General features: G+C 38.3%; 1 protein-coding gene across 5 annotated transcripts in view; it reads right to left on the bottom strand.

The window, feature by feature from the left end:
* MTBP (MDM2 binding protein) overlaps positions 1-25,610 on the bottom strand; it is a 62,541-nt gene that overhangs the window by 14,951 nt on the left and 21,980 nt on the right. For 2 of the 5 annotated variants that reach the window (XM_008171640.4, XM_065586072.1), the window contains 6 exons: positions 23,666-23,783; positions 20,065-20,238; positions 18,806-18,919; positions 17,724-17,888; positions 16,100-16,193; positions 14,511-14,666 (listed from right to left, as the gene is read on the bottom strand). In XM_008171640.4, the coding sequence (XP_008169862.2) occupies positions 14,511-14,666; positions 16,100-16,193; positions 17,724-17,888; positions 18,806-18,919; positions 20,065-20,238; positions 23,666-23,783 (821 nt within the window). The remainder of the gene's footprint in view (positions 1-14,510; positions 14,667-16,099; positions 16,194-17,723; positions 17,889-18,805; positions 18,920-20,064; positions 20,239-23,665; positions 23,784-25,610) is intronic. The other 3 variants (XM_042861017.2, XM_024108239.3, XM_042861018.2) reach the window with 3 other exon arrangements.

The following is a 25,610-nucleotide window of genomic DNA, read 5'->3' as shown; positions in this document are numbered from 1 at the left end:
AGACCTAGCCTTAGACTCCCATAGGGCATGTGCCTAAGTCCCTCTTCCTTGCCAAAGGAATAATGAGAAGAACAGATGAAGCTGAATTAGGGCATCAGCTGGAAGCACAAGCTGAAAGAATCCATGAGCTAAAAGCACGCAACAAAGAAACCACAGTGTACATCAGAGATGCCATGGCTGACATACATGGAACATTCCAGAGAGCAGCATGAAGTTATTGATTGTTCTGGAGAGACCAGATACAAAACCTTCTAGCTTGTGTGAGCAGCTGAACAGACAGCTACTAGAAGTCCTTATCAAGAGGTCAGACTCCTGGTAGGCGAAGGCAGCAGGTAAGAATGAGGTGGAATGCAAACCAGAGCCATGGTTCCCTCTCTTTCTCCCTAGCCCCGTTGAATATGGTTAGCATGGGGAGAAGTGACTGGGTTACAGTGAGTTCTTTGTCCAGTGGATCCCAGTTAGGAGATAGTCTTCTGTCTGTGAGACTTGGCATTTACTCTCAATAAACCCCAGGATTTCCCCTGAACCACAGAGGAAATGGGGTTGTGAGGACAGTAAAAGAGCATAAACCTGGGGCAGGCAGGATAATGAATGGGGGAAAGGGAGCCTATTCTGGAGGAAATGGATGTGATACTTAAAATATGGGTCCCTCTAATATTTACTCCACTCTGCTCCTGTGTGTTTAAATCCCTCTCCTCTAGTATGCAAGAGTACGGTGGGATAGCCCATCTCTCAAAACATTAAAATTAAATCCTTGCAAGCTGAGGCAGACTGGAAGAAAGCCTGATAACCATAATCAATGTGAAATTTTAAATCACTTTCCAAGAAGCACTGTCTAGCTTTTTATGTATCTGTTCTGCACAGCAGAACACACAAGTGGGAATGTCAAACATTTACATGATCTGAAAAATTTAGTTCATGGTACATCAAACTATCAACCCTATGAACATTCTAGGATCTGATACTTGTGTACACAAGAACATAATTAGATACCCAATTAGTGTATGTTTACTATAGTACAATCTTTTCTATGCAGTCAGTTATAATGCTATATGACAAACATTTGTAATATGTTTCAGTGAATTAGTATTCCAAGTAGAGCATGCTACTGTCATAACAGAGGTCATTATAAAATAAACAGGACTATACATGAATGTTAAGATACCAAGTTTATATCCAAGATAGCTTAGTAATTTTTTTTTTTAGAAGAAAAATAGTTCAGAGAATATTTTAACCAATAGCTAACCTCTACATTACAAACTGTTTCACAATTTAATATAACAAAACTGCATGGAAATTTTAGATTGTAAGCTCTTTAAGGCACAGCCCACTTGTTCCTATGTATTTGTACACTGTTCAGCACAATGATCCCATTCCTGATTGGATCCTTTGAGTGCTATGGTAAAATAAATATTAAAACAGTGAAGGCTTTAAACATTGTAGAAACACCTGATTCTGTATATATAATCAGGATACAGATCATCAAGTCATCACAGTGGAGAGAGCTTTCTAGATGACATGAAACCTGCACACGCCTTGTGAGATTAATTACTTTTAATCTTAAGAGCTGCTTTACGGGCAACACAATTTTCTATAACTATTTATAGTTTTATTCACACAATATAGAGGGATGTAGTTATTAAATTCAACAGACTGAACAAATGTTTATTCCTCCTAAGAGAGGTACATAAATCTACATTAATATGAGAGTTTTGGTAGATGTTTAGATCTAAACTATTTGTATATTCTAACAGCAAGTGACTAGAATCACAATGCCCAGGTATCACAGAGCCGACTCTATGCATACACAGTACTCTCCTGTAATGTGCCAAGATAGCAAAGAGAATTAGGAGGGGAAGACCATTAGGGAACAAGGGGAAGAGGTTTACCGGGGAGCTGACTGGGAGAAATAGAGCAGGCTAGTGAACAGGAAGAGAGTAGGATGCAGCCATGGACCAGTGAAGAGCAGATGTAGAGGCAACATATCTGTATGACATTACTTTTGTATGGTGCTGTTCTGTGCAGGTACCCTTCATCTCCACATCTTCTAGAGGGAAACAGTGCTACACTTTAAATTCAAAAGCAGGGAGTTTAAAATAAAAAAGTATGATGGAATTATTAAAGTTTATAGGAAAACATCTCTGTTAAATTTTAATGAAGTAGTTTGTGGTTTTTACAGGCTATTTCTTTTTTGGAAACCTATCAGTAAAAGAGCAAGCAAAACCTAAAAGAACAAGAATCCTATTTATTTTTAAAGGGAGTTTCAAAGTGCTCTTTTATGCTAATGTGGTTAAAATAAATACTCTGTTTACCACAGAGGACCTCTGCTGCTTCTTTGTGTTTGTATTTCATGAGAGTTTAATCAGCAACAGCTCCATGGGGTACTCTTTCTACCTACTAGTAGCATGGATTGCTGGAGCTCCTGTGCCATGATCATGTTTAGTGATGACTAGTGATGCACTAACATGGTTACATCTGCTACTCCCTCCCCCCCCCTTTTTTTAAATTAACAAAAGCAAACAAATTAAATTGTATTTTAATAGCAGTGGGGGAAATATACAGTCTGAAGAGTGCCAAATGTAAATAAAAAGTAGGCTCCTGTTGTCCTTATGGGGGCATGACTCCCACTGAACTCAATGAAGGTTTGGATGGTCTTGTCCAGGACAATTATGATTCATATAAAAAGGCAAAGTGTTATATACTGCATAACGAAAATGTAAAATATGTGCATCATTCCTGTTCTTGCATTATTCTTCTTCAATACATACAGCAAGATTAATCCAAATTTAAACTGGAAAATAATAGAGCAACTGATTACATGGAAAAGCAAATATGGAAAGTCTTCGGGCCAATTTTGAAAATTTGGCAACTTCAGTCAAGTACCTAAATGAGCTTTTTTTGAAAATGTGGTCCTGCATACTATCCTAATATTATTTTGCTGTGTAAACAATTGCTGTAGTTGCCACAGTATAAAACAGGTAAAATGTTTAACTGAAATAGTCTGCAAGTCTTAAATGACTGCAAATGGGCTTTCAAAGTAATTTTTAAAAAGCTAAATGCCAGATATATACTAGTTCAGGAGTCGGCAACCTTTCAGAAGTGGTGTGCTGAGTCTTCATTTATTCACTCTAAAATAAGGTTTCACGTGCCAGTAATACATTTTAACGTTTTTAGAAGGTCTCTCTCTATAAGTCTATAATATAGAACTAAACTATTGTTGTATGTAAAGTAAATAAGGTTTTTAAAATGTTTAAGAAGCTTCATTTAAAATTAAATTAAAATGCAGAGCCCCCCCAGACTGGTGGCCAGGACCCGGGCAGTGTGAGTGCCACTGAAAATCAGCTCGCGTGCCGCCTTCGGCAAGCATGCCATAGGTTGCCTACCCCTGTATTAGTCAGTATAGGCTAGTGATTTTTTGAAAACTGCATTTATATGTTAATTTATCATATCTATTGCAAATGCACTATAGAAATCAATAAGGTTTCAGAATGATCATAGTTTGTCTGTAATAAGAAACAGACAGCTATGACAAAGATTCATCCCTACATTATCTTAAAAGAAAAGGAAGTTATGTACTGGAAATAAAGGCTGCCCTGGCCATACTGTAGTTCTTTCACCTACTTTCACATGCTGAATCTACTTTTTTTAAAAATGGTAAAGGTAATTAGCCATTATACATAAATAATTTCTTCCTGATATTCTCTTTTGTCAGTGCAAACGCTCCTATAAATTTCTCTTCTTTTCAATATCTCCCATGCCTCTATGAACTCACTATCACTTCTTCATGGTTACTTTCAATCTGAGGAATGTTCTTCCAGTAATTAGGTGATTAGAGTTGAATAAAATAGTTCAAATTGGGTCTTAAATCTTTAACTTATGTTCAAATGTCTGACGATTTTACTTCTCATCTCAACATATACACTTCATAGCAGTTGGATCATCTCCATGGATTATATTCAGTATCACCCAAGTATGTTTCTGAGCTTTATGTTTTTATGTTCTCAACTTGAGAGTACTATTTAGTTTATAGATGGCCTTACACTGAACTACGTAAGTTACTTATTCCAGAGGCAAGAAGTTGCTTCCTCTCCAATCTGTGACATTTTAATGAAATGCATTAAGTATTCAGTAACACCAACTTCATCTGTCATTGAGTTTCATTGTCTTGTCTCTCAGTAGCCCTTACAGTCTTTCCTGCATGTTTGTACAGAAGCATATGTTGTTTATCATTACTTTCCTTCATATTAAACGTTCAAGGTTTGGGGGTTTTTTTAAGCTTGTAAATAGAAATTCTTTCAATATTAAATTATGCCCTGAACTTCATCATCTAGCCCCATAGCAGGAATAAAATATCCAACAAGGACACACAACCTGTGTATACACATTACGTTTTCACTGCAAACTGGCATCAGAATTCTATATTCATGTCCCGAAGGACATTCCACTGCAATAATCAATCAGGAATCTTGAGAGGAAGCAAAGCTTAGAAGATAGGAATTACTTTGCAGTTTTTTGCACCATACACCACTATAAATCCACCTTTGAGCCAGTTCATCTGCCTAGCACAGAGTCCCAAAGCCAGAGGGCATCTGAGGAGGAAAAGATTTCCTCAGTTGGAAAGTCAGCAAGCCCTATACACACACAAAATACATATAGGTGGAAAAAAGCCTTTCACGATTGATGCTGTGTATACTGCAATGCAATTCAATAAGAAACACAGATAACAATTTTTTAATTTAAATCTAAATGGGAGAAGATCTTGTTTTTTTATATATACATACATACACACACATATATACACATACATATATACACACGCATATATAAATAAAAGGATTAATAAGTAGATTCCAGTTACATTCGTTTTTTTGAGTTCTACTATTTGCACACCTATGGTTACCCACACCAATCCACTTCATACCTCCCATCTGTCTCATTTTCTCCTAATACAGGAAAGAATGCAAATACTGGAGAAGTTCATGGAGGCAATGGGCCCCTGTGGACAGGGCACAGGACAGGGAGACAGGAAATATGGGTTTTATTCTTGGCTCATCCACTAACTTTGCTCTCTGTGACCGTGAGCAACTCACAACCTCTCCCTAAATCAATTCATCATCTGAGATGACACTGACCTACTTTGCATACACTCAGACCTACGGATGAGCAGCATTTTGTAAGTGCTAGCTATAACAGGAGGACTGGATAAACTTCAAACCATTCTTGCCACTTGCATTTCCTGCATAAGGTTTTGCAGCACTGTGCTCCATGAGAGAGAGAAGTTTAGTGATTAGAGCTAGAACTGGTCAGTAATTTTCCAATTAACTGTTCTTTTGTTGGAAAAATACCAATTTGTCAAAACCAAAACAGTTTACAGAAAGGGTCAGTTGTGATGGTTGTCACGAGTCAAAAAAGTTTTGCTATTTTCAAAATGAAAAGTTGTTTTTGTTGTTCCATTATCTCCATTTTACAAATAAGGTATTGATGACAGGATAGAGGAGAAAGAAAAGAAGGAGGGGGGGAAAAGGGGAGAACAAGAGAAAAAGAAGACATGAGAAAACTAAAGAGGAAGAAAAATCTAAGCTAAAAATACCCCCATGTTAAATATGTACTTATTAACCTATTAAGTTTTTTTTTTTTTTTTTTAAAGCTAGAATGTGCTGCATGGTGGAGACTTGATAGTCTTGGTAAAGCAAGAGCACAGAACTGGCTGGTCAGCTAGTCAAATTCAGTCCTTATTGGTAGTGGCAAAAACTCATTACCATCGTATGGCTGGTCATCAGCGAATGAGAAACAAAGCCATTCAGTGCAGCTCTTAGCAGGCAATAGCCTGATCCAACTCCTCAGAGTCACCAGACTTCTATTCACTTCAGTGGATCAATTCAGCCCCCAGTACCCAAAACTTCAAACAACATTTACAATTGCCACCTTTGTTGATCATCTCAGCAGAAAAGCCCATGTCACTGCTCCACCCAGATCAAGACTCAAGCACACTGGCATGTGTGGACAGAGGTTCTCAGTCAATCTTGCATGTTTCACATTTTAAACAAATTGGGGATGAGGTAGGAGGGTGTTTTGGAAAATCTTCACTGCTGTGCCTCCATTCTCTCTCTCTCTCTTTGAGACTGAATGGGATGGGGATATTCAGTATATGCCATTATCAGATCTTTCATCCCACTGGGCAGAAAGCTTTGCCAGTCCTGCTCTAGTATCTTAGACCTCTTGCATTTGTTTTGCACTTCCCAGTTACACAAATTATCGTGTAATGGTCTAAGATTTTCTAGTTACAGTAAAAGCACTTCAAGACGTAAAGTTTCATCACAACCCTTGGATTCTACAACTTATTATATCACGAGTGAGTTGGAGCAAAATGCCTTCAAATTCAGGGTTTATTGAACTGTGATTCAAAGCAAGCCATTCAAGTGAATCAAAATATTCCATGGCTATAAAGCAACTCTGGAGGTTTTTCAAAATTGGCGATTAAAAGAACTCTTGTAATGAACAAATTATTCACTTCTCTCTCACACACTTAATTGGAATGACGCAGTTTTATTTGTAATTTAGCCAAGATCCTGGAGACATCTGCATTGATTAACTAAAAACTTTGTAAAAGTCTCTCATCGTTATGGCTAGGCTTCGTTTTTAATGGTCTACCACTTGTGTGCAATCAGCACATCTTTAAATTAGTTTCCTGAATATAGCAGTTCTAAAACTGCTTTTCCAGCAGTTTACCCCAATGCTACAGAACACACTGCTTTCATAAACAATTTTACTATGTTATACATGGCAACAGCTATGACAATTTCCTGCCATATCCTTGGGAGACCTTACTGACCCTCCCCCCCCCCCCCCCCATTTGGGGTCCATTGTGTTAAATAAATGAGTTACATATTATTATGGGCCAGGATTGAATGTAACCTCTCAAGGGGGTGGCGGGGGGGAAGATGTGACAGATGGGGATTCAAAAGACTATACTGAACAATGTGCAAGACAAGAATAGACTCCTGGAATAAAAATGTGTTAGGTGGTTTTCCTGAGAAATATCTAGTGAGAAGCAAATGCAAATTCCCTACCTCCGATTATGCAAAAACCCAGCCTTTGGAAGCTATGCCCTGAGGAGTGAGCCATTGTCTGCTGGTCACCTGTTACATGAGGACAAGATCAAAGGCCCAAGCTATATAAAGGAAAAGACTATTAATTTCTTTGAGTGACCCCCTAGTTCTTGTGTTACATGAAAGGCTAAATGAGACTTCCATATTCACTTTCTCCACACAATTCATGATTTTTAGACCTCCATCCTATCCCCCCATCCCCTTAGTCATCCATTTTCTAAACTGAACAGTCCCAGTCTTTTTAATCTCTCCTCACCCTAATCATTTTCGTTGCCATCTTTGCACCTTTTCCCATTCCAATATATCTTTTTTGTGCTGGGGAGAGCAGAACTGCATGCAGTATTCAAGGTGTGGGCACATCATGCATTTATAGAGTGGCATTATGATATTTTCTGTCTTATTATGTATCGTTTTCCTAATGATTCCTAACATACTGTTAGTTTTTTTGACTATTGCTGCACATTGAGCAGAAGTTTTCAGAGAACTATCCATGATGACTCCAAGATCTTTCCTGAGTGGTAACAGCTAATTTAGACCCCACCATTCTGTATGTAAGTTGGGATTCTTTTTTCCAATGTGCATTACTTTGCACTTGTCAGCATCAAATTTCATCTGCAATCTTGTCAACCAGTCGCCCAGTTTAGTGAGATCCCTTTGTAACTCTTCACAGTCAGCGGTGGACTTAGCTATCTTGAGTAATTTTGTATCATCTGTAAATTTTGCTACCCTACTATTCATCACTTTTCCAGTTCATTTATGGATATATTGAACAACACAGGTCCCCGTTCAGATCCTTGGGGGACCCATCCGTTGTGAAAATTCACCACTTATTCCCACCCTTTGTTTCCTGTCTCTTAACCAGTTACTGATCTATGAGAGAACCTTCCCTCTTGTCCCATGATTGCTTATTTTACTTAAGAGCCTTTGGTAAGGAACCTTGTGAAATGTTTTCTGAAAGTCCCTGTACACTGTATCTAGTGGATCACCCTTTTCCATACTTGATCATGCTGTCAGAGTTCTAATAGATCGGTAAAGCATGATTGCCCTTTACTAAAGCTGTGGTGACTCTTCCCCATCATATTGAGTTCTTCGATGTATCTGATAACCCTCAGTGGCGGTCATCATTTGTCTGTAGCTGTAAGGGAAAGAATTAAAGCTCACTGGACAGCTTCTGAAGACCCTCTCAGTTTCTAGATGCTTTCAAAGTTAGCCCCTCTCGACTCTGGACTATCAAAGAACAAATTTCTCATCTTACATCAGCACCTTGCCAAAAACAAAAACAAAACAAACACTTGACAAGAAACAAAACAAGAAAGAGTTCTCTGCAGTAGTTAAAATTAGCCATAAAGATAGCAGATCTCCCTTAATGAATTTTCAGGGAGGGATGGATCTGTGGACTATCCATCCAAAGAAGGAAAAAATTTCAGACAAGCAGCCACAATTCTCCCCATCTCTCTCAAGGTGAGGTCAATAGATCCTCAGGGCGGGATTTTCTCAGCAGTGACAAAATTCATAGGGAGGCAACAAAATACCATCACTGAGAAAAAGTATTTCCTTACTCTAAGGAATCACTACAGCATGCAGGACCCAACTGCCAAAGGCTAAATCGGCTTAAGACCAAGTATTTATCTTGTAAAACTTGGTAAATGTATGCAAGGATAGCCTGCCCTTTCTCAGATTGTGACGCCACCCTCACCGTTTGTACTGTGTGAATTCTTGTGCTCACTGGAAGATTGCATCTTTTTGCTCTATATTCCTCAGCAATGCACCACTGTATCCACCATGAGACTGATGATTTATAGGTCTTAGCAGCTCTTTTCCTTGGATGAAACAAGATCAGCAAACCTGTTTTTCTTAAAAAGCAACAGAGGGTCCTGTGGCACCTTTAAGACTAACAGAAGTATTGGGAGCATAAGCTTTCGTGGGTAAGAACCTCACTTCTTCAGATGCAAGTAATGGAAATCTCCAGAGGCAGGTATAAATCAGTATGGAGATAACGAGGTTAGTTCAATCAGGGAGGGTGAAGTGCTCTGCTAGCAGTTGCATATTCTCACCAGCAACCATGCACCGCACCATAACAACTCCAACTCAGGAACCAACCCATGCAACAAACCTCGATGCCAACTCCGCCCACATATCTACACCAGCAACACCATCACAGGACCTAACCAGATCAGCTACAACATCACCGGCTCATTCACCTGCACGTCCACCAATGTTATATATGCCATCATGCGCCAGCAATGCCCCTCTGCTATGTACATTGGCCAAACTGGACAGTCACTACGCAAGAGGATAAATGGACACAAGTCAAATATCAGGAATGGCAATATACAAAAACCTGTAGGAGAACACTTCAACCTCCCTGGCCACACAATAGCAGATGTAAAGGTAGCCATCTTACAGCAAAAAAACTTCAGGACCAGACTCCAAAGAGAAACTGCTGAGCTCCAGTTCATTTGCAAATTTGACACCATCAGATCAGGATTAAACAAAGACTGTGAATGGCTATCCAACTACAGAAGCAGTTTCTCCTCCCTTGCTGTTCACACCTCAACTGCTAGCAGAGCACCTCACCCTCCCTGATTGAACTAACCTCGTTATCTCCATACTGATTTATACCTGCCTCTGGAAATTTCCATTACTTGCATCTGAAGAAGTGAGGTTCTTACCCACGAAAGCTTATGCTCCCAATACTTCTGTTAGTCTTAAAGGTGTCACAGGACCCTCTGTTGCTTTTTACAGATTCAGACTAACACGGCTACCCCTCTGATACTGTTTTTTCTTAAGCTCTCAAATCTCTTCAGATAAATCTTTAAGGCTCGCCTTACATCCAACAAATGCAATACTTTCTCCTTTGGGCAAGGAGGAGGTGGACAAAAAGGAAAATCATCTCTTGTGCTCAATGATCAATCAAATTCACTTGTGGAATAAAGGTGCAAACCATTTCCAAAACCATTTTATCACTGTGGAAGATGCAGCAGAATGGATCAGTTGAAAAAGCTCCCAACTCGAACACCCTTGTTGCTGAGGTGATAGTGACCCAAAAGGTTGTTTTGATAGATAGTACAATGAAACTGATTTTATAGGTTAAAAAAAAACAAAAACAAAAAACAAACACCTGTGGTAAGGCATTGAGCACAATTTTCAAATTCCAACTCAGAGCCATATGCACCTTAAGAGGACGCAATAGCTGAACTGCTCTAATTAAGTGACAAATGCCGGTATGATAGGAACAGGAAGACTTTCTGGATACACTCAAAATTGCTGACAGTGCAGAAACATGCACGTTCAAGATATCAGCCTGAAATCAGAACCATCTTGTAAAAATTCCACAACATAAGACACTTTGGCTACATGGTACTGAATGTGTTTCCCTCTGCACCAAGCTTTGAATTTAGACCAAATCCTTTGCCAACAGAATTCAGACAAGATCCAGAAGAGTAACCCTTTTGTTTCAGAAATTTATTTTCAAATGCCAAACCGCTAGATGTAATCTGCTTGGATCTTAATGAAGAAGAACTGGTTCCTAGGATAACAAACCTGGCCCCAGATTCAGGAAAAATGGTGGCTACATGTTCATCAGGCTGCGAAACAAAGGCCGCCTGGGCCAATAAGAAGCCACTAAGATCACTTCTGCTTCTTCCTTCCTGTGGTGATGATGGGCACTGGAGGAAAAGCATAAAGTAATCCCCTTTAGCACTTCAGCAGCCGGGTATCTATGCTTAGGGCTTCTGGCTTTCTCCTCCTTGAAAAGTACTGGAGAGCTTTTTAGTTTGCCTCGTATGCAAAAAGATCCAGAATCAGAATTTGGAAAATGTCATTAATCAATCAGAAAGCTTCACTGTGAAGACTCCATTCTTCCTGACAGATTTTCCTTCTATTCAGCCTTTCGTCTTTGTATTGCTAGTGCCCTTGATACGCAAGACCCTATTAATAGAGGAGCCTCCGCTCACTGTATCAATAATGCTGCTTCCTTCTCTAGTTCCCTTCATCTCAATCCCCTTGATTGTTTACAGATGACACCACTGACTTATTTATCCATCATCATAAGGTTATGACTTTTCAGCAATGCAGGGCCCACCTGTTGAAGAGCATGCTTTATTGCCATCAATACTCAAAATGTTATGCTTTTTCTTTTGCTGCAAGAAACATCATGTCCCTTGAGTCACTGACTTCTTGAAGAATGCTTCCAATCCTTCCAGATTCATGTCTGTTGTTATGACAGATCTCTCTCTGCTATGTCAATCCCTCCCTGCAACCTCTCCACACTCAAATGCTTACGGATATCCGCAAGAGCAGTCACTGATCTGATCTTGTCCTATCTTTCAGTGGACAGAAAAATTTTGTGGGCCTCTGTGTCTATCAACACCTTAAGATGAAGTAGAGTGTTGAGATGAGAAGATGATTTTACAAAATTTACTATACATCTGTGCTACTGCAGCATTTGGATTGTGGTCTGAGTTACTCAAGTAGATCTGTTCTTGGATGGGCTCTGACTAGAATGTCATCCAAAAAAGGTACATATGTATCCCCTGGCTGAGAACAGTCACCAAAAAAAAAAAAAAAAAAGGACTTTGTGAAAACTCGAGGAACAGAGGACAGTCTAAAAGACAGCACTTTGAATTGAAAACAACTGGTCCCATAAGCAAATTACAGAATTCTATGCACCTGGTGAACTGGCACATGAAGGCAGGCCATCCGACTGATGTTAGGTGATCTCCCTGGGCAGATCACGGTCACTATCAACTTCAAGATCTCCATCTTGAATCTGGTCCTCCTTATGAACCTGTTCAGGTGTTTTAAGTCCAATGTCCTCTCTGGATCTCTTGTGTATCAGAAACAAGACTGAACAATGGCCAGAGAACACCTCTGCCTCAGGAACACTCTCGGTCACACTGATTTGCAAAGCATGATCTATGGCCTTCTGCATATTCCACCTCGTTTGCAGATATGAGGATAGTGGAGAAGGGAAAAAATGATGATTTGGAAACTTTTAAAATTCTATAATGTACTTTGTAGCACTACCTCCAGGACCATCTGTCTGACGTTGAGAAAGGTTATTGGTCCTCACATTTTAATAGTCTCCCCCCAGTTTTTGCTCATTGGACCTCTCCTCACTGCAGTCAGGGATTGTTACTAGTGTTGGAATTTGCATTGTGGGAAGACTGGGCTCTTCAATGAGGGGGGATTTGATAGCTGCTTTCAACTACCTGAAAGGGGGTTCCAAAGAGGATGGAGCTCGGCTGTTCTCAGTGGTACCAGATGACAGAACAAGGAGCAATGGTCTCAAGTTGCAGTGGGGGAGGTTTAAGTTGGATATTAGGAAAATCTTTTTCACTAGGAGGTTGGTGAAGCACTGGAATGGGTTACCTAGGGAGGTGGTGGAATCTCCTTCCTTAGAGGTTTTTAAGGTCCGGCTTGACAAAGCCCTGGCTGGGATGATTTAGTTGGGGGTTAGTCCTGCTTTGAGCAGGGGGTTGGACTAGATGACCTCCTGAGGCCTCTTCCAACCCTAATCTTCTATGATTCTATGATTCACTTTCTGGATTTAGACTTGTTCCATCTGCTTTTGCTGTAGCCAAAAAAGGATACTTAGGCCTGTAAGACAGATAGCTATTCCTTTTCCCAGATTTGGAATTAGAAATGTTCTGTAAGGACGGTTTTGCTTTATCTGAGGACTGCACCACCACTTGATCAAATGGCTCCCCAAAATAACTGACCTGAAATATTTAAAAGCTGCTAACATGATTTGGCCTGTCACTGGATCCCTTAGTGAGCCAATCAGTGCTATATATTTGCCAGATGGCACAGCTATCATACCCTCCAGAGAGGAGACAAAATGCCTCTTCAAGCCCCCCACCCTTTTTTTAGGGTATCCAATATGTCCAAATTAGACCAAATGCTGTCCAAATGACTAATTAACAAAAGTTCTCTCACACATTAGATGCTGGATTTTACAGCTCTGCCAGTAGCTACAGGAAGCAGAATAAAACTAATGGGGTCTTCGGAAGGTGGGGGCTACTCCCTCATCAGCCCTCCAATTAGCATTTCAAAATGATTCTGCCCCCTATAGCTACAGACAGGTGACAACTCACACTGAGGATCTGTGGAACTCTGTCAGAGAGAATTAATGTTTGCAATGCACTTGAAATAAGTGAAGTGCCATTTAAATCAGTCTTGCAAAATTCTACTTGCCCATTCTTTTGGGGAAAGTAATTTTTTTGGACACGAGTAAATATGTTTTTCTTTACCATCAATCACTATGGTACAGAGAGGACACATAGATTTTTGTACTTGAGCTGGTACATTCTTCTGACAATTCTGCAGTGATAATGATGCAAACGGTCATCAGTATCCTTTTGTGAGCTGAATTGTGTTTAAAATTGTGTTTAAAAGGGAGTGCGGGATGGGAACACAAAGTAACTCCATTTAATGTACAACAACATGTTCCATGGAGAAAATAGGTTTAATTATCAGGCTCCAATTTTGATCTGACCTCTCCACTCATTGTCTCCCTCACTCTGGACTTGATTTTTATCAAACACTGATTTCCAATCACCACTTTGGCTCTTCTTCACCAATACCCAGTTGCCTCCCACCCTTGTCTTGTCATTTGTTCTGCATCAAATTTGATGATCCACCCATACTAGACCCTTTATAATCTTGCCCCTACTGACATCTTTGCTTTCATGTGCCCCCTTCATGTGCCTCCTGCCCCATCTCTGTCCATGAGGCAGCAGGCTCCAGTGATCAGGGGCTGCCTAGGATTCAGGAGATTTGGGTTATAATCCTGACTTTGCCACTGGCCTGCTGTGTGACCGTAGGCAGGTCACTTCACCTCTCTGTGCCTTTGTTTCCCCATCTGTAAACTGGGCAGGATTTTTCCCTTTTCCTTCATAAAGTGCTTTGGAGTCTATGTAAGAAGGGTGCTATATAAGAGCTAAGTATTATCTTGTATGGTTCTCATCATTATAGTCTCCACAAGCTTTTCACCTTGCTTCCCCTTTTCTCTCCTCCGCCCACACTATCATGCTGTCCCCTACAAATGGTACAATCTCCCTATTCCTATCCACCAAGTGCTCTCTGTCAGATGCTAGAAAACGTGTGGCTCTGACCCACCTGCAGGGGATAAGATTTAAAACCCCTCATACTTTCAACTGCAATGGAAAAGCTACTTAGGTTAATCATTGGTGCTTATTTGGGACAGCTCTGACATATTCAAAGCCTATTCTCCAACATCACCAACAATATAAATGATCATTTACACAATTGTGAGCAGCAAAACCGAGCAGGAGATTCTGAGGGCCAAATTCATTCTCAGCAATAGAGTCGTTAGTTGTGCCTGCTTACATCAGTACTGAATTTGGCCCTGAGGTTTTGTGCATTCTGAGACCTTACCTCTTTTGAATTTGTAATGGCTGAAGATCCCCAATAGGCAACCCTTCTGGAGTGAAATATTTCAGTAGCTCTTTAGCATCCAGCAATGTCAGTGATTCCCTCTGACCATCTTTATGGCCCAGTAATTGCTCAGAGGAATGCGCCAACATAGAAACTCTGGGGAAAAAACACAATAAAGTAAATCTGTCCTGCCAAGAGTCGTTAGTTTAGAGCAATTAAAAATGGTTTATCTCCAGTGTAATACTACTGGAACTAGCATTTCAAAATATTTATTGAAAAGCTCATAATAAAATGGTTTCAATGTCAAGGCTCTACCAGTCTTCCCAATATAAATTATTATCAAGGTTTTACAGCTTAGCTGATAATTTTAATCCTGGGATGGAAAGCAGACATTCAGATTCTCAAGCCTGTGGGCAAATTTTATATATTTGAAAATTAATTTAATTCTCATGAAAGAGAGATTTATAGCATAGTTAAAGGTAAGAACTAAAAGGAAAGTATTGTACAACCTTCCCCTCATAATTCTTTCAATGCACCTAATTCAAGGACAGCAAACTGTCTCCTCTTCTAATACTGAGAACCTTCGCCGTGCTGCTTTAGGAAGAGTAAAACTCACCAATGGGGAATAGGATAAAATAAATTTATTTCACCTAGGACCTGTGTGACATTCACTGAATCTAAGAGATAGAAGGGTCCTTGAGATACCTGTCAAAAGCTATGGTTAGCAGAAAGATAATCTTATCTGTTTTGAGAGGCAAGGACAGTGTTTTGAAAAGGCACAAGAAAGCATAGATCTACGTTGAGGCTGCAAGTGAGACATTCCTCCCAACACTCTGATGTAGGCCATGCCACCCTGGGACTTTGTAAATTGAAAGAAAAAAGCAACCCATGATAATTCATTTGGAAAATTGATTGTAAGCTTATCCAGTAAAATGTTAAAGATCCACAATAGAACAAAGACCAAGAAAAAGCAATTGGGAGTTAGGGTGAAATGAAACAAATTATAAGGATAAGTTAAATACCTAATCACATAAGGCTGTAAAAGACCCAAAGGAGCAGCATTTCAACACGAGTCTAAATAATGAAAATTTTTCAAACCTCTGTTAATTCTCTTATGCTTTAAAAATGTTATGACCCTGGCTTTAAATGAAGCAACACGAAAAGATTAATGGTGCGTCTATATTGGGACATAGTGGCAAAAACTGCTCCGCTGTGTTTACATTACAGCTTTTGCCACTGGTTGCGCAAATTTGACCCCTTTATGCACCAGCTCTTAGTGTGGCTATGGCCTTTATCTTTTACCCACTCAGTTGTGCCTACTGGAACGTCACAAACTTAGAACTGTGCTCTATCAAAAGGCTGCATAACAATGCTCACTCAAATACTGAAACACCTCTGCAATACCTTTTGAAATGGCAGAGGACCAGGGACCCAGTTTCAACCTTACATAAATTTCCCTTCTCTCCTCATTTCTGTAGGACCCTTAAACATATTTTACGAGATTTACAAAACCCCTGTGAACATTCACAGATCCTGTAGAATGATCTTTAATGTCATCCGTTTAGAAAATACACAGTATTTATCATTACCTCATTTTTTGTTTAATTTTTTCAAAATTTTCCAAGTTCTGAAGAACATTTCTTTCTGGCCACTCCAAAGGATTGGGTCCTATTAATTCAGATTCTGAGAGGGAAAAAAAAAAAAACAGAGTTAGATTAATACGAAGCTATTACTGTCAGCTGATTGAAAATAAATGGGATGCCATTTATTTTCAAACAAAAGAGCCAGGTTTATTACTACTAATAGGAGGATACTCAAATTGTGGCTCTAGAGCCTCATGGCAAGTCTTTAAGGCACCAAAAGAGGCTTTCATGGAATACGTGGCTCTAACTGAATATATATCCATGTGCTCTGCTTTTTGGAGGGAAATACAGAGCCATTCACAGTAGCACACTCCACATTGCCAGGCACATCTGGGGCAGCGGGAAGAGTACTGAGGAAATGAACCAGTCATGAAGATTCTTCCCAGTGGTCAAGAAAGGAAGAAAGAGAGCACACAGTAGTAAATTCAGTCCCAAAATAATCCTGGTGCAATATCCTGACACTGTGATATTTTTATAATCATGCTGTAGCAATACACATTGAGTTGTAATGAGGAAAGGTTGTGGTGCAGACATGGTAATATAGCGTTTGGCTATCACATGGCAATCATACTGGAGTTATCTGTGACTCCAATGAATTATATCAGATTAAAATTAATGTCGAGCAAAGACAGAACAAATAATGTCTACAAAGAAGGTATTACCTAAATATATGATGCTGGCAACATTTCTCGATAAATAATTCAAAAAGGAAACATCTTGTTCAGTTTTATACTGACTAGGAAATCCTGCACATTTGTGTGTGGTGTGTTTAGTGGTTGCTTCTAGAGAAGTCTCCAGACATACAAAAAAATTTCACAGTCCCTATCGGCATGTGTTAAAATCATCACTCAAGACGACGATGTACTGTATTCAGCATATACTGCTGTGGGCCTAAATAACTGCTGCTAGCAAACAATTTTCTGACTGAAGAGATATGTGTTAGGTATGCCACAGGTAAACAGCAGCTATGAACCTGGGAAAGCTTTTTATTAAAATTGTGATACGATATGGTAGGTGCGGGGTCTTCCGTAGAATAATCTTGCTATTCTAGTACAATGCCCACGAATCCCAGATGTATGCACTTATTCTTCCGTGGGAATTAAACAGATGAATTAATGGGGTAAAAATATAAAAAAGGCTACTTGGATAGAATATCACCATAGTTCTTCAATGAAAGTGTGAAAAAAAACAAAAACAAAGGTGATATTAAAAAAAAGGTACTACTTCTCACATATGAACAGTTTTGTAGTGAAGTTGGACAAGAATATCTTAAGAACATGATAAGATGTACATTCATTCAATGAAGAGCTTTCAGTATCATACAGAAATCATAATATCATTGTCAGCAATACCCAAAAAGATGTCAACAGTCCATTGGTGAGAACAATTGCTATATGAATGCACAAATGCAAATATTATGGATTTCCCACTTTTCTCTCTCTCTGGATTAATTCCTTTAACATTCATTTTAATGTAACTGCAATAAGTGAATAAAAAGTCTTGTTTGCAGATGCTTTTTCAAAAAACAAAACAATAAAACAGTGGTGAATTTTCTAATACAGATGCCTACCACTAGTTATTGTGTAGGGGCTAGTTTTGTTGATTGCTTTGTGCAGAATAGTTTTTGGAAGGCTGGTGTCATACAACTCTAAAAAACGTTCCCTAGTAAGTGTGAACAGAGTTTTGAGCTCATCAGCAGAAACAGTTGAAGGTTGCTCGCCTGATTCCCGCCTCTCTGCAAAACAATAAGAAAAAGGGGGGAAAAATTACTGTTCAAGCTGCTAAACATTTAGGAAAGATTGAACCCTGGTTGGGAGAGAATTTAGTTGACAAGGCATGCAATATTGTATACTTTAGGGACATGTTACTAATTTATTCCATCAGCACATGTGGAACATTGGGAAGGCTGAAGTTTAGAGACCATTTTCACAAGTGCTTTTTATGACAAAAGTTACCTTCAATCTAGTGACTTCCTGTTAACAGCAAGCCATTTACATTATGATCAGGCTATTAAAACTGCAGTCTCTCCAAGCTACATTTTCATTTAATTAAATCAGCTCGATCAATGAAACTAGATTAAATATCAAGGGACAAACAAAATGTTCCTTACCAACCCAAATTTGAGTCACTTAAAGAGAAAAACCTTTCAGTCCGGTTTACAATGATACACCCACTTACAATAAACATGAATCTCTAATAGACATTCAGCCTCCACCATTAAAAAATAAAAGAGAGAGAGGAAGAGAGAAAGATACACTGCTGGAGATTAACAAAAACAACTACAAAGTAGCACAGTACTGAATCACCACAATAGTCTCTTTCTGAAATCATCTTTTCAACAATAAAACCTGGTTGCTCTCCACAACATATTCACGAAATATAGACTCTAACACACCAAAATAAAAATCAGAGCTCTTTCATCTCTCAGGTTTAAAAAAAAAAAAAACATAACAACAAGTCATCACAGATATATTACTAATTGTTTCCTAACTGCAAACAATATTAAATGTTTCTATTCTTTCTTCATAGACTATCTTCCCTGGACTTTATAAAATAAGCACTGTCACATCCAATTCAAAATGAAGATATATTTGTTGAATATCGATTTGAGATCCAGTGGTGATTTAATCCGATATTCTCTCCATTACTTACTGAGACATTCCTTCAAGGCAAATGCTTGGACATAAGCCAGTTTCTTTTCTCTCTGTAGTATCTGCTCTCCATAGAAACGTGGAAGAGATCTGATGAAGTCACCAGTACAAAAGCCTGTATGGATTATGAGAAAGCCATTCTTAGGTATGTCTCATATGACTTAGGAAATCACCAGCTCATGTTTATTTCTTAAAGGAGCTATCTACACGCATTACTACACATTTCATATTAAGAAAGCCACAGCTAGAATTTAGTATTTGGCTGAATCCTGTTAAAGCAAGGAAATTAATATCAAAGGCTGAAAATCCACCCAGGAGTCACTTTATTGTGCATAACTAACAAGGAGGTCTCCACATGCTTGGCAATCTTTTTCCATATTACATGCTGTAATAAATAAGCATTGTCTGGATGACATATCTGCCTAATCCTTAGCTTTGAATTTCCATGCTGTTATGCATTAAAGTCAGACTTTTAATATGTTGATATGTTATTGCAGTTAATATAATTAACATGCATAGGAGGTAAACAGGCTACTGCATTTGATGTTTGAAAATAACCCATTGTTCCCAATTTCTATAATATATTGGGAAGGACTTTAGGATTTTCTCCCACCATCTTTTTCATCTGACTAGGATAAACTATTATGACCAGGCAGTCAGTTCTATTCCACTTTGATTTCCTCCAATTATAAGGGAACAGACTTCTTCTATCTGAATGTCATCTAAGTCAGCCTTGCAAAATTGGACTTGTCCATTTGCCCAGGGAAAATAAAAAAAATTTCAGACAAGCAAATTAAATAGTTACTTTTGTTGTTTTTTATCATCACCACCTCAAGGGTAGGCAACTAGAATTTGGGCTAGGCTGGTCAATTTTCATAACATTTTTGCAAGTCTGATTTAAGTATTCATTTTAACTGGAGTTGTACAATAAAGCACTCTCTTTGCTCCATGTGGCAACGAAGGTATCAAAAATGATGGGCTGTGCATCTCATATAGAATATTTTGAAATCACATGCATTTTAATTTGAACTTAAAAGATTTAGTTTAAAGTTATTAGTTCTTCTGCACTTTTCCATCAATGTTAAATAATTTTTTACAAGTCTGAATAAAAAGTATATTGCTGAAACAAAAATATTTGTTATCAAATGTAACTATTCCCCTTAGTTTTTCCCACCTTATTACTGTAAATAAATTGCACATATTGTCAGTCACCACCACCAACCCCTCAGACACGCTTAAAAAACAGAGTTTAAGCCTTACTTGACTGTGTTTCTTCTGTGCTTGTCTGTAGCTTTCCATTTATTAAAGCAAGAGTGGCTGTGCCATTGATCTGATTGGCTGAATGAATCAAAGTTGCTTTACATCCTCCAAAGCCATTGCTTTGTACCAAGAAATAATACTGGCAAGACTCTCCTTTTAACTCAACTTCTGGAACTAAGCAAACACCAACAGATAATCATGAACCATTCTGAGGGGAAAAAAGTCTTTAAAATAAGCATAATATTTTCAGGTTTCAGAGTAGCAACCGTGTTAGTCTGTAGCTGCAAAAAGAACAGGAGTACTTGTGGCACCTTAGAGACTAACAAATTTCTTTGAGCATAAGCTTTCGTAACCCATGAAAGCTTATGCTCAAATAAATTTGTTAGTCTCTAAGGTGCCACAAGTACTCTTGCATAATATTTTCTAGATTCTAACACGGTGTTACTTGCATAGCCTCTAGCCTTGCCAGCTGAGACTGAATCAGATCACATTAGCCAGCAGCATTAAACGTGCTCGGTATTTTGATGGGAGACCTCTAAAATATTCTAAATACATCAGGTGCAAATACCAAATCCAGATGTGCCACTGATTCTTTCACATTAATTTTCAACCTGTATCCTAGTACGATGCTTATGGACAAGAGATAAATATGAGGTATTCCTAGGCACTTTTTACAATATTACCAAGGTTAATTCTGGTATCCTTGACAACATCTGATTGGGTTATCGTATTCTGCCTGACATATCACTTTAATTTCAACAGGATAAGGTTGCAGTTTTTTGTTGTTTTTTACTTTCTGTCTTGAACTACTGGATAATATAGTTGTGTGTTATTTAAATGCTGCTGCCATATGTAGAAGGCAATGTCTGCATGTAGTTGGTAAAATACATTTGAGATCTTTGGATGAGAGGTGCTCCCTACAATTTCAGTTATTAAATGAGAAGATAAATACCTTAAATCTTACCTTATGAGGCAAAAAAGTTACAGTTCTATCCTAAAAGAGGAGCAAAACTGTACACTGTCTGCTACATTTGTAAAGAGGGTGGTGGTGGATGGAATCTTTGTGAGTGGGAAACCCTTCTTGGAATATTTGGATTGAAACAATCCTAATTTTTTAGAAATGTGTTATGAAGTGTTAGCCACCCTCACCACTCTCTTCCTCCCCAAAAAAGAGAGAAAATAGAATTATTCATTAACTATGTAAATTTCTGTAAATGCTTTTTATTATGGGACAGATAATACTCACAAAGGGGGTATTTATCCAAATAGATTTAAAATTTAAAATCTCTATTAAAAGTATAAGGATAGCAAGAAATGTCTGCTGTGAAGCATATGAAAAATACTCCATTCTATTTCCTAACAAAAGCATGGATCATATGGATTGTACTAGAATAAAATCTATTACTGAACCTGACAGTAATAACTTTGAAGAAACTATTTTTTCCATGTTTTATACAAACTATTAAATTGACAGATGTCTGCAAACACAAGAAGCTCAGAGACTGAGCACTTCAGAATACTGTATTAAGCTTCAAAGATCAAAACACTTAATACCACCTTCAAGCTTTGTTATCCCTCTTGGATTGAGGCATATATAACACTGTCTCAACAAATAATATTTTAGACAGATTTAAGCACTGAAAGTTCAACAAATAATCTGTATTAATATTGTATAAAATATTGTAATGTTTTCTATAACAGTTTTAATTTAAATTAGGGAGAAAAATCAAATTGGTATCTATAGCTGTACAAGGATTAAATTCAAGACATCCATTCTTGCTATGTATTCTCTTTATGTCCCCGTCCCCGCCGCCCCCTCCAGTATTCTCTTCACCTAAGACACATTCTCATTTTGAGATGTCAAGAAAGGGTGTTTTCACTTCTTTTTATATTTTAATCCTGATGAAGCATTGTACCTCTCTCACATAATTAAGAAATTGTGGACCAGCACCTATTCAATTTACTATAAACAGGCTAGCTAGGCTTTGGAGAAAGTGGTATACAACGTACTTCCACTAGAGCTGGGAGACTAGGTATACTAGCCTTCAATATGAGAATGTTCTTCTGTGCTCACGTGGTTTCATCCGTGCTGTCACTCCAATCAATGAAAACCCAACAGCTAATCTTCTCTATAATCACATCACATCTGCCCTTCCTCTCTCCCTCCCCTCCCCCACCCAGCCCAACCCACGTTTCACAGCATTAAGCTTCCTGCCCTCGCTTTGAAGCCTTCACAACCCTGCTCCTCTCTCCCCTGTCATTTATCCCCATATATCCTCCTCTTTGCCAATGATGACAAATAGGCAGATGTGGCTGCTTCTCATGCAAATGTCACCTTGCCTATTCCATGCTTGCCCCATATAGATGGATGTCTTCCATTAACAGATTTGTAAGGCCACTATCCTTTCCTCCTTCAATCTCTTCCTCAAGATACACCTCTGACATAACAGGTAGAGGCCAGATGAGCATAGTTGACACTTCATTTATCATATATTTTGAGGACTACAAATATATGTGCATACTGAATTATCTGATCATATGCCTCTTCCCATAAACCTATGTCACTTGTCTTCTTAGGCTGTAAACTCTTCAGGAAAGAGACCATGTTTCCATATGTGTTTGTACAATGTATAGCACAATGGAGAGAGTGGATTGGAAAGAGTCCATGATAATCTAATTACAAATTTCTAGAGAGTACGGTCAAAATCTTGGGGCATAAGTAACTTGTTCAGTTATACTGACCAATGATTCCTGACAACTTCTGCAGCTATTATCATTGTTAGCTAACTACAGTGTATCATATCACTGTTAACATAAACCGATTGCCTTGAATTAATTTGTAAAATGAGGCTTTCATCTTTTTAAAATAAAAAGGAAAGGAGAGACATTAGGAGCTGGATCCTCAACTGAACCTGAAGACTGGCACACAACAGGACCTTTAAGCCACATTTACATTCCCCGATCCGAGAGCTGGCTGGACCCACCATATAACTTGCACAGGTTATTTTTAATTTTTCTCTGCTCTGCATATTGCACAGTTGAACTTATAATAACTAAGGCCTTTTGTATATTATGGAGATTCTGTCACTGTTGCTAGCCCCAGTGCAGCTCCATTTTGAAGTAATGCAACTATTCTATATTCGTGCTAATAACTTTATATTTAGGCTTGAAAGGATTAGATTTTTATTGGTAAATGTCATTTTCACCATACTACACAAAAACTATTTCAAATCGATATCAAAATTTAGATAGGCAAAGAAAGAAAAATTCTGCTTGAGAACTTGAGTTTAATTTAAGAATATTTACTTTGTATATTTTGATATGCAATGTTGACAATTTGTATTTTAATGGTTATAAAGCTTTAATTTTTTTAATCTCAATATCTACTGTCAATAAGAATTATTGTCTGACCCTCCCACCCCAATTTCCTGCAACTATGAAAATTTAAATCAACAAAAAAACCTGAAAAAAAATGCTTAGAAATAAACATTGATTTTATCTGTTGAAATAACAAAATAAAAATCAAATTCTGCCAAGCCTACTTATATTATATACTCCCGATGCACACATAAACACAACACCCTACACATACATTACTTACTGGTTATGACCTTCGGTTTTTTGGCCATATGTTCCTTCCATTTTTTTGTACTCCGCTGGCCAGGAGAGGGAATCAACATGTTGTTTACATTGCAAGGCAAAACAAATAAGGCGCCTACCTATAGAAAGATCAAAAACAGTGCACTCAATATTACTCCTATAGTCATAGAGTTCAAAGCCAGGAAGGACCTCTAGAACATCTAGTCTGACTTCTCTGTACATCACAGGCCACCACCACTCACACAAGCCCAACAATGGAAATGAGACCAAAATAAATGAGACCCACATGAGACTAGGCTATTATGTGCCACAGGCAGAGAATAGAGGGCACTAAGGTAAACCAATCCTGATGCCCCCACAATGGCAGGGATATGATTATGTGAGATATACCTAGATAATCCTGGCAAGTGACTTGCACCCACATGCTACAGAGGAAGGCAAAAAAACCCAAGTTCACAACCAATCTGACGTGGGGAAAAATTCCTTACCGAACCCAGTTCTGGCAATCAGTTAGACCCTGAGCAAGAACTGGCCAGCCTAGCACCTGAGAGGGGGAATGCTCAAATACTCAGCAACATCTCAGAGCCCTGGCCCATCCCACTCAGTGTACCATCTCCAGCTGTGGTCATCCCTGATGCTTCAGAGGAAGGAGATTTAAAAAACTCTCCCAGAATACGGGGTGGGTGGGAGGATGGGGGTGGATTCCCTCCTAATCCATGTTGGTGACTGGCTGAAACCCTGTAGCATGATCTGACTAGATTATACCTACTAGAGGTTTCCTCTTCTTTAGCTGTTGATTAGAGGCTGATTAAAGTACATTTCTATTAAAGACACTCCTTCCTTTTTTTGTTCACTGTCAAACAGGACTTGTCTCTATTGGTATCATGCTGAGTTGAGTTAAGCAGAAGCAGCATTCCCAACAGTGAAAAGTTTGCTTTTTAAAATCAAGGGAAAGTTAAGAGATGGAGTATTGCTGGATTCACATATATTGTATTTTCTGTTTCATGCCTGATACAGAGATTTAATTCACAATATAATTGCAAATCACAATTCAACCTAAATCCGGTAAGGCTAACAATATCTTCATATAATAATAAAATCTGAAATTATTTGTGTACTCCAATAAAGAGCCACAGTAGGCTACTCTCCACTCTCAAGAGAAGACATATCTTTTTTATATTTTCTGTTTCCCAAATAAATTCAGACATTGGTTGTTGCTTCTGCCAATATTTATCTCTCAGGACAATAAATATTAGTAATAAGGAGAACAAAAGAAGTAACTATACTTATTTACTTGAACATTCAGGCTGTGGTATCAGGAAAAATACATTTTTCAGCAAGTTTCTGATATACTTTCAAATATGCATTGTACTGTATCTAGTAGACTGAATATAAAACTTATAGAACAGTTTCAATCTACTAGTACAGATACACACAATTGTCAGAGCATCTCTAGTTTATCATAATAAGTATGCATAAAATGTTCTAAAAGCTTTTTTTTAATTATGAGTAAAAATGAAAGTTACTATACATAATTGACGTCTGCTAAATACCATTTTTACACATCATAATTGTCTGAGTTATACCAATGCACAAAAACCTTGTGGTTTGTTTGTTTTTTGGAACAGGTATATTTTTAAAATAACTAAGCTGTTTATTTGTAGGAAATGAAGAAGAGGTTTAAGGAAAATACATTCCTTAGCAGAAATCCTAAATATCAAGCTGAACAACCAGAGCCAGTTTTCAACACCTATACTGTACACCCTTAAAAATATGGTTTTATAATGGAATCACAACTCTATACTATAACATGAGTAACTTTCCATAATCATATCAATTTGCTCACTGCAGCCAATGTTCTGATTACTGTAGATTAGAGTTATAAACATCAGAAACACTGTGTAAACATACCTATATTGCCTTAAAAATTCAGGCAAACAGCATTT

This window comes from Chrysemys picta, chromosome 2, assembly GCF_011386835.1.
Source record: "Chrysemys picta bellii isolate R12L10 chromosome 2, ASM1138683v2, whole genome shotgun sequence".
NCBI classification, from domain to species: domain Eukaryota; kingdom Metazoa; phylum Chordata; order Testudines; family Emydidae; genus Chrysemys; species Chrysemys picta.
Note: the sequence above shows the minus strand (reverse complement) of the source record. Positions and strands in the feature narration are given on the sequence as shown.